Source organism: Grampus griseus, assembly GCF_964374135.1.
Source record: "Grampus griseus genome assembly, chromosome: 6".
In the NCBI taxonomy this organism is placed as follows: Eukaryota; Metazoa; Chordata; class Mammalia; order Artiodactyla; family Delphinidae; genus Grampus; species Grampus griseus.
The window spans coordinates 9,164,465-9,174,544 of record NC_139000.1 but is presented as its reverse complement, the minus strand read 5'-3'; the positions used below and the strand labels follow the sequence as shown (position 1 = coordinate 9,174,544).

Below are 10,080 nucleotides of genomic sequence, written 5' to 3'. Positions count from 1 at the left end.
TGGTTTGATAGAACTTGCCTGTAAAACCATCTGAAGTAGTGGCATTTCTGAGTGATACAGATGCTCAGGAATGCACACACTAACAAGGCTTCCCCACAGGACATTTTTTCCCACCAGCCAATTCTTCCTGGCACCCTTTCCTTTAGGATCAGACAGCTATTTTAGAAAAGCCTAGAATGTGTGAAAATTACACTTGAGGCATTAGCGAAGTGAGGCTGATCAGTCCTGCAGGGTCCTCAGCTCTAACAAATAGCATGCTGGCTACTGCTCCGGGGTGCCTTGCTGGGGCTGTGTACAGCATTTTTGGTTAAGGGTGCAGAGTTGACTCCCACCTTTCATAGTAGCCACTCTCACTGAGGGCCAAGCTCTGGACCCCCTTCCTCATCCAGTTCCATTTTATCCTCTGGCTTGTACCTTTTCTAAAGTACTGTAGGGCGATAGGTGTGCTCAAACTTCTTCTGCATGCTTCCTGGAGGCCAGCCCTCAATAGTTCTTGCTATAGACCTCTGTGGGTAGATCATTTGCCCAGCATAAGGGGAAGGCAGAGAATTGCTAGGAGATCGGGGTCAGTTTGAAAGGCCTGGTATTAGCAGTGGGGACTAGGGCCAAGCAAAGCTTATGTGGGGTCAGCTGGACCAGTGGGTCTCCTGAACTGTAATGAACTGAAGGATTGGCTTGGGGTTCAGTAGGGCTGGGTGTCCCTACAAGTGACGGGGGGCGGGTGGTGTGTGTGTGGCCTGGGGGCTTCTAGGGATCTAAGGCTGTGCTGAAGGATTAGTCTAGGGTACAATGAGGCCTAGGAGAGATGAGGAGGCTGCGGGTCCCTGGAAGAGGCCAACTTGGGGGAGGGGGGCAATTGGGGGCCCAGGCTCCGACAGGCCCGGGGCTCCCGTGGGTCTGGGCTGGGGTGGGGGCCGCCTGCGTACTCGGAGAAGCCAGGTCGGCGGCGCCGGGGCCCTGCCCGGGGCTAACGGGCCGGGCCGCGGGGAGGCGGGGTGCCGGCCAGGCGGCGGCGCGGGCTCCGGACGCGAGGGCTCCCGCTCCCTCCTCCCGCCCGAGCCAGCCTCGGGCGCCCGGCGCCTCCCACGGAGCCAGCGCCAGAGCCGGGAGGCCCCGGCCCGCCGCCGCGGCCCGCGGAAGGAGCCGCCGCTGTTGTTGCTGCCGCCGCCGCCGCCAGGCCGCGCCCCGCCCCTGCCGCTGCCGCTCCCCGGTGAGGCTCGCGCTCGACCTGCGGCGCCGGCCCCGCCGCCTGGGCCCCGGGCCCGGCCCCTTCCGCGCCGCCCGGGCGATGAGAAGCTGCTTCTGCGTGAGACGGAGCCGGGACCCGCCGCCGCCGCAGCCGCCGCCACCGCCGCCCCAGCGGGGAACAGTTAAGTGAGGCAGGGCGGGCAGGGCGCCGCGGAGGCTCGGCCGAGCCGCCCTTGCTGCCCCCGCGGGCGGGCGGGCGGGCCGGCGCAGGCCCCGGGCCGAGGGGCGGGTGGACGGGCGGAGCCGGGCCGCACCGAGGCCTGCGGGCTGTGTGCCCGGCCGGCCGCGGGGACAGGCCCGGCGGCCTCTGCTCGGCCCTGCGCGCGCCGCGGCTTCCCGTCCCCGGCTTGGCCTTGCGTCTTGGCGGAGCCGGAGGGAGCTCGGGGACCAGGGTGCGAGCAGCGTAACCTGGGCCGGGGCTGGTGAGGGCTCCCGAGAGCCACGTCCGCCCAAGTGAGAGGTGAAGCGGCCCACCTGTGCCGGGGCACGGCGGCCACCTGCACAGACCCGGACAGTGGTTTCACTGGCCGGGCCCGGGGGCCACTCTCTGTAGTCACGTGGGTGCCGAGCTGACTGCACCTGAGCCTCGGGCATGATCTAGGGTGCGGCCTCATCTGTGACCTGGGCAGAGCAGAGAGGACACCCAAACTCCAGGGCACCTGTGTGCAAGGTGAGGTGCCGGCTGGGGCACCCAAGACCCAGAGTACCCAGGCTCGAAGGGTGGTGCGCCTGTTGATGGTAACCCCACGGGGGACTCCAGCGCAAGTGAGGCTCAGGGGCAGGGGCCGGGTGAAGAAGGCAGACCCTTGAGCATCTTCGTCCTCTTTGTTACCAACACACAACTCTTCCTGAATCATCAGCCTTTCCGGCCATTAAAAATGACTCTTGTATTCCCTGCCCCTCTGCAGCCTCTTCAGCAAGGCACAGGGGAAGGCCACAGGAGGGCCAAAGGCAAATGGCTGTTGCTCCTTCTCTGCTCCCCGCCCCCACCCACGAACCAGCCCCCCGCTCAGTTTTCTGCCACAAAGCAGACAGCAGGCCAGAGTCTCTTTAGGGGCCTTTGTCTCCATGATTCCTTCTCAGTATAATCTCATTGTACATTTCTGGACAGCTGGCTGGATCTCATCTCATTTTAACAGGGCAAGAAAATCTTACCAGCTGCACCAGAAAAGCCTTAGAAAAGTTAGGAGATAAGCTGTGTGGAAGCCTAGACTAACTCAACAACTCAGTGTACTCAGAAGATTAGTACAGGAGACAGGTGACACCCTTCTTGCTTGTGGAAAATTGAACCAGGTATTTCAAGATATTGTGCCATGCATAGAATATTTAAATGGGGCCTCTTCTGGGACCTGGGCACCAAGACCCATGTGCAGCAGTTGACACAGCAATTACTGGTTCATTTGAGCTTAGGATCATCTTCTTTAATCCACATTTTTTATTCCTTCCTTTTAGCATTTAGGCCGCACTCCTGACTTATGCTGAAGGCATTTCCCTGCCCTGCCTCCTTCCCGCTGGTGGGCTTTTCCCCACTTTTAGCTGGAACAGTGCACCATGATTAAATGCAAGGACTTTATAATTAGGCCTCAGCTTAAGCCTTGGCTTTTCTACTTACTGTGTGTTCTTAGGGAAATTAGTGAACTTTTCTGAGCCTCAGTTTCCTCATCTGTAGAGTGAGGCTAATGACAATATCTATCTCATAGAATTATAGTAAGAAGTAAATGAAATATTAGAAGTGCTCAGCTCCATTCATGCCACAGGGCAAGTAGTTAATAGAAATTAGTGGTTATTGGGACTTCCCTGACGGTCCACTGGTTAAGACTCTGCGCTTCCACTGCAGGGGGCACAGGTTTGATCCCTGGTTGGGGAACTAAGATCCTGCGTGCTGCATGGCGTGGTTAAAAAAATAAAATTAAAAAAATTAAAAATTAGTGGTTATTATTAAGGGTTTGTTAACTGGTTAATGAGAAGAGTAGCTTCAGGTTTTTTTAGAGTGCCTTTCTGTTTGTGGTTATTATTTAGGGCCACTAGGAAGGGATGGTAGAGTAGAAAGAACACTGGGCTTAGAATGTCAGTTTACCTCCTGGAACCCAGGAGACCCTAGGCAAGTCATGGAACCTCATGGGACCTTTCTGAATCCCCATTTCCTCATTTGTTAAAGGGGCCTAAGAATAAAAGCTACCCCGTAAGGCTGAATGGGCTAATGTGTATGAATGTGTGTGACACTGTGGAGGGCGTTGGTGGGTCCTCACTAAATGTAAGTGGGATCTAACGTCAGAGCCCGGTTTTGTGGGTCTGCTGTTTTGACAGTTTGTTGTGGTGGGGGAGGACTATAAGAAAAACAATGCAAGAATGTCTTGTTTGTGTACCAGGATATCTTGGTGCTTTACAAAACCATACAACCGTGTGAACACATTGTGATCCCCTCTCAGGGCCTTGGAAGGGGGGAGTGGGCGCTGAAGGTTCATCTCTATCAGTTTCACAGCAGATTTGCTTGAGGAAGCATCAGAATCCAAGTGTCCCCGGCCCCGCTGCCTTAGCAGGTTGGAACTGCTCCATGCTTCGTGCTCAAAGAGCGACATCCTTGCCACACTGGAAAGTCATGATGGTGTTGGAGTCAAGAGTGGGAAATGTCAAAGGTGCTATTATGATGGTGAAAATAACAAATGACTACATGGTTGGATGTGGTGGGCTGAGAACACTGTATTTAGTTGGCTGTGGTTGAGTGAGCGGTCTCGGTTGCGCGTTGGCTTGTGGGAAGGGAGGCCTGGGTTCTTTGAATGAGCTGCCTCTCCCCAGGCTGTTCTCGCTCTCTCTGAGGCCCTCCCTGATCAGCGTTGCACTGGCCCCACTGGCTCTCCTTGGCTTTGTGCTCGCTGGGCCGCCCTTGGGAATTGTGGTTTCCCTGAATTGTCGGCACTGTTTGCAGCGGGGTTGCGAACCTCACATCTCTTCTCTCCAGCTGCATGGGAGGCAGGGTGTGCTTGACGTTGCCTTCTTGTTGGGGACATCCTGTGGGCAAGCGTTGGTTTACTTGACACACTTCTGGCGGGATGCAGAGCTTGTCTAGGCTGAAACGTGAGAGGCCCGTGGGCCTAGAGCCCAGGGGTCACATACTAGAGCTTTGCAGCATCCCATACTCCCCTGAAGACTGGAGGGCCGTCTTGCTGGGCCTGTGGCTAGGATCAACACGGGATTGTTCTACACACACACACACACACACACACACACACACACACTTTTTTTTTTTTTTCAAACAGATACTGATCAGCACAGCAAAATGTTCAAAAAAATATCCTTTAGGAGAGAGAAATAGATGAATTCTTAATGAACTAAGAAATAACCCTTAGGATGTATATTAAAATGCAGAACCCAGGGCCTCAAACCCAGATCTTGAATCAGAATATCTGGGGAAGGGGCCCCAGAATCTGCATGTTTAACAAGAATCTTGGGTTGAACTGATGCTTACTGAAATTTGAGAACCCCAATTATAGATGCTTTTTAAAAATATTGTGAAACACACAAAATAAAATTTACCATCCTAATTGTTTTTAAATGTATACATCAGTGGCATTAAGTACATTCATTCTGTTGTGCAGCGAATCTCCAGAACGTTTTCATCTTGCAAAACTAAAACTCTATACAGTTGACTCTTGAACAACATGGGTATGAACTGCGCAGGTCCACTTATACGTGGAATTGTTTCCATAGTAACTACTGCAGTACTACACCGTCCGCGGTCGGTTGAATCCCCAGATGCAGGACCACAGATACAGAGGAACTCCGAATTTGGAGGGCCAACTCTAAGGTATATTCGGATTTTCGACTGCTGGAAGTTTTGGCACTCCTAACCCCTTCATTGTTCAAAGGTCAACTGTACTCATAAAACTCCTGTTTCCCCCTCCCCAGCCTCTGGCAACCACCATTCTACTTTCTAGGAATTTGACTACTCCAAGTACCTCATATAAATGGAATCATATTTGTGAGTATTTGTCTCTCTGTGACTGCCTTATGTCACTTAGCATAATGTCTTCAAGGTTCACCCACACTGCAACAAGTGTCAGAATTCCCTTCCTTTTTTAAGACTGAATAATACTACCTTGTATGTATGACCACATTTTGCTTATGCATTTACCTGTCTGTGGACACTTGGGTTGCTTCCACCTTTTGGCTATGGCAAATAATGCTGCTGTGAGCATGTATGTACAAATATCTCTTTGAGACCCTGTATTCAGTTCTTTTGGGTATATATCCAGAAGTGGAATTGCCAGGTCATATAGTAATTCTATTTTTCATATTTTGAGGAATCACCACAGTGTTTTCCGTAGCTGCTGCATTTCCATTACCGCCAACAGTGCACCAGGTTTCCGATTTTTCCACATCCTCACCAACACTAATTTTCTGGGTTTTGGTAGCAGCCGTCCTAATGGGTATGAGATGATATCTCACTGTGGCTTTGGTTTGCATTTCCCTAATGAGGAATGATGTTGAACATCTTTTCAGATGCTTGTTGGCCACTTGTATATCAGCTTTGGAGAAATGTCCTTTTTCAAGTCCTTTCCCCATTTTTTCATCGAGTTATTTGCTTTTTGTTATTGCTAAGTTGTAGGAGTTCTTAATAGATTTGGATTTTAACCTCTTATCAGGTATATGATTTGCAAATATTTTCTCCCATTCTTTTGGATGTCTTTTCACTCTGTTGATTGTATCTTTTGATGGAAGTTCTGCAAGTTCCTTATATACATTAAAACCTTGTAAAGAAAATATTATCATCCATTATTCCAATTTGAGGGGCGTGGAAACTTAGGCCCAGTTCAGTTGAATTGCTTGGGGTCACACAGCTGTGTCAGAGCTGCGACTCAAGCCCTGGTCCCTCTGAGTCCCAAGTCTGCACCCTTTCCATTCCTCTGCTTTACCTCCCAATCCTTCCCTGAGCTAATAGCATGAAGAGGCCCTATAGGGTCTGCAGGAAGTGGCCTTGGCTTGAGAAGCATTCATTTACAGGAGAGGAAATAGGAACGCAAGACTTGGGAATCTCTTCCTTCTGACCACTGGGGCGCTCCTTCCTGAGGATCCACATCATTACTTAGACCTCAGAAGTAGCAGAGAAGTGCAGACAGGTATTTACCGGTTTTGTTTATTTGTTTGTTTAAGCGTTTCATAAGCTTGTTTCAGAGCCCATCTGCTACTTACAGTTCCCCAGACAGTCTGGGACTATTCACGCCACCGTTGGTGCCGTGCCTTTTGCCTGCACTCCTTGCAGTACTCTGCACCCGCCATCTTTCAGGAAGGCCAGCTCCCTGACTGCCCAGCAAAAGGGAGCATCGCCTCATTTGCGGTCCCTTTCTTTCGGGACATTTCCTCCAGCCCGTGAGCCCTGCAGGCAGTACCCATGACTTATTCGTCGCTGTGTCACCCAGCACAGTGGCACTGCACCTGGGCTCTGCATTCTCCAGTCTCTGACCCAGCCCAGATCAATTAGATCAGAACCTGGGGGTTGGAACAGGCAGCTGTAGTTTTTACAAACTCCTTAGGGGAGTCTTCGTGCAGCCTCCTGCCAGGCTCTCATCCAGCCTGCTCCAGCTGAGTCACACCCACTTCTGGAACCCCCTGGAGTGCCACAGTCCCACCTCCCTTCCTCGGCAGATGGCCCAGCCCTGGGATCGTGGTGTTTGTCCTGCGTGGAGCATCAGTGACCCCAGCGTGGCACTCTCACCATTGCCTCTGGTGCTTTATATGCCCCCCTTAATCCGATGAAACATTGGCGATTTTGAGAGGAGGACAGGAACTTCATTCGTCCATCCTCCCGTCCATCCATCCATCCAACCATCTATCTATCCGTAATCCATTTATTGAGTTCTCATTGTGGGCTAGGCACTGTGGTGGACGTATACCTTTGCATAACTGATGTTCTGCTAGGGAAAGTATTATAGCCTTCTGAGAGGCAAGACTGTGTGTAAGTGTGTATGTGCGTGCGTGCATGTGTGCACATGTATGTGCTAAGGCCATGTCCTTGGACAACATCAGGATTCTTAGTGACAGCACCTGTCTGGCTGGGCAGTGGGGAAGGTTTGGGGTGAATGGGAGATGTGACCCAGATTTTGAATGGTGGGATGGGTGCCATAGGGGAGGAACTGGGTGCTCTTGGGCAACCTGTGTTGGGGAGGGAAAGACTGGGGGACTTACTCTGAGGCTGTTCCCCATGGATGATGACCTTCAGGTTCCTTCCTCCCTCCCTCCCTTCCTTCTTCATCAAACATCTAATGAGTACCTACTGCCTTGTAGTCAAAGTTTGGACTATGGACCTGCTGTTTCAGCATCACCTGGATCTTGTTAGAAATGTAGCTTCTGGGACTTCCCTGGTGGTGCAGTGGCTAAGAATCTCCCTGCCAATGCAGGGGACACTGGTTCGATCCCTGGTCCAGGAAGATCCTACATGCCGTGGAGCAACTAAGCCTGTGTGCCACAACTACTGAAGCCCATGCGCCTAGAGCCTGTGGTCCGGAACAAGAGAAGCCACCACGATGAAAAGACCGCGCACTGCAACAAAGAGTATCCCCTGCTCACTGCAACTATAGAAAGCCCGTGCACAGCAACGAAGACCCAACACAGCCAAAAATAAACATGAATTAAATAAAATAAATTTATAAAAAAGAAAAGAAATGCAGCTTCTCAGGCCCCACCCTAGACCAGTTGAATCAGTATCTCTGGGAGTGGGTTTAAGACTCTGTTTTAGGGAATTCTTTAGGTGACTCATGCATGCTAGAGTTTGAGAACTCCTCATCCAGAATGTTGGGGTTTCCATCTTCACCATTGTGTCACGCTCAGCACAAGGGCTCTCTGTAAACATTTGTGGGCTGACTGTTACGCACCAGGTCCTGTTAGGTACCAGGAACGCGGGAGATGCTTCAGGTGGGAGGATGGCAAGGTCAGCCAGGTTTGAGGTATTAATGGGACACTTGGGTGACAATAGCCAGCAGGGTACTAGACACACTCGTCTGAGTCTCAGGAGAAAAGTCCGGGCCGTGGAGGTAATTTGGAAGTCATCAGCACACAGAATGATTGTATGACCAGAGAAACTCTGAAGACCCATGTGCAAGTCACAGAGTGGGTGGTCGTGATGGGAGGTGTCTGCTGACCTGAAGCCAGGTGTTCTCATGATTCTGGCCTGGGAGCCCATTTGCCCAGCATTGAGGTGACATTTTTGCTCTGGACACTGTGGCCATCAAGCCAAGGCTGTGACCATTTTATGTCACCGAATATCAAGAGAACGTTGCTCTTGGGACCTCCTGGGGTGGGTTCATTTGTAGGGCATCTGCCTTCTGTCAGTGTCCTTCCTTCTCTCCAGGCGACAGTATGACACTAGACCTGATGGGAGTGGGTGGGGACGACCTTCATTTGCAGTGATTGTGAGCGAGTTGCAGGTTGCGGTGGGGCTCACAGTGTACTGGAGAACGCCCCCTCCTGGAGCGCACCAGGCTCCCTGGTTTTTCACATTCGGGCCCGTAGGGGCAGGCCTTTGGCCACGGCAGCGCTGTAGAACTTGATCCTGATTTATCTGGGGCGAGAGAACTCCAGGATCTAGCACTGCGCTGTACGGGCTGCAGCAGCCCAAACCGCAGGCCCGCCTCACATGGTTTATGGAAAATGGGTTTGGTAATCCAATGGTTAATATCAGTCTAAACATAGGTCTGATGGAATGGATGCATTTGTACACCAGATTCTCCTATTAGAAGTAACAGACCTTCACTGGAGAAAAAGGAAGTGCTTGCCATTGTTAGTTCCCTAGCTGGAAAGTTCTTTGTGATCTAGGGGAGCTTAGGAAAATATTTGCTTTAGTTCCCCAGTATCTTAGCAGCCTTCCCAGCAGCCTGTGGCCTGTTGCCACCAGGTCGTACTCAACAGCATTTGTCAGAACGATTTGGTTTCTGACTGGTCACTAGATAAGTAGTACAGGTGGCGCCAGGATGCTATCCTGAGGTTCCGTAGTGGACGCCTCTCAGCCTGGGTCCCCCATGGGCAGCCCCCAGAGCCGGCTGGCCATGTGCCTGTTTGCCGCAGGGACTCTGGCCTCAGCCTGCAGTCTCCTTAGGAGGTAGGGCTCTGCACCAGGGCTGCCTGAGGTGGCCCAGTTTGTGTATGTGTGTGTGTTGTGGGTACATTGGTGAAGCCTGGCCTCCCCTGTCCTCTGTCCCCTGCATAAGATTTGTTAGCAGGAAGGTGCCAGGAATCATGGAGCAACAGAGGAGGGCACGGGTTCCCCGCAGCCCACTGGTACCACTGCTGTTGCTGGGAAACAGGCAGAGAGCTGCCCCACGACGGCCAGAGCCAGAGCTTTTCCTGGGGGACGGCCGTTCCCGGTGGAGGCCCTGCTCTTCGGCCGTTTCCCACAGGGAGTGAACTATTTATCCACTGCTTTTCCTCAGCCCCACAAGCTGCTAGATGTGGGCAGACAGTTTGTCTTTTGTGCCCTTGACTTTGGATTTCAAACAATCTGATCACAAGTTCATCCTTCTGGAGGGACTTAATTAACTCACTGGTTTTGTCATTTCAACTGCAGTAGCCCAATTTAACCTGCTCCCCCCGCAGTACTTTGAAATTACTCTCCTCAGAAGTTGTGTGCGAGTCCCACCTTCAGCTCTGGTGGGCAGCGAGGGCTCCGCTTCTGAGTCGGCCTTCCTTCCTCACCCGGGGTCCCTGCTGCGCCTCCTTTGAAGGCAGCACCCCCTGCCCCCCGGCAGTTGTTGCCTCCCCCCACCCCCGGGCGCAAAGTGCTTTAAACTCCTCGGCCTGCACCCCACCCTGCTGCTGGAAGGGCCTCCGTGGAGAGAGGTC

General features: G+C 52.3%; 1 protein-coding gene across 1 annotated transcript in view; it reads left to right on the top strand.

Moving 5' to 3' along the window:
• Positions 1-1,245: 1,245 nt before the first annotated feature.
• Positions 1,246-10,080, top strand: part of MVB12B (multivesicular body subunit 12B) — a 184,355-nt gene continuing 175,520 nt past the window's right edge. The window contains exon 1 of the mRNA XM_082656457.1: positions 1,246-1,369. Coding sequence (XP_082512583.1) covers positions 1,289-1,369 — 81 coding nt within the window. The 5' untranslated portion in view covers positions 1,246-1,288. The remainder of the gene's footprint in view (positions 1,370-10,080) is intronic.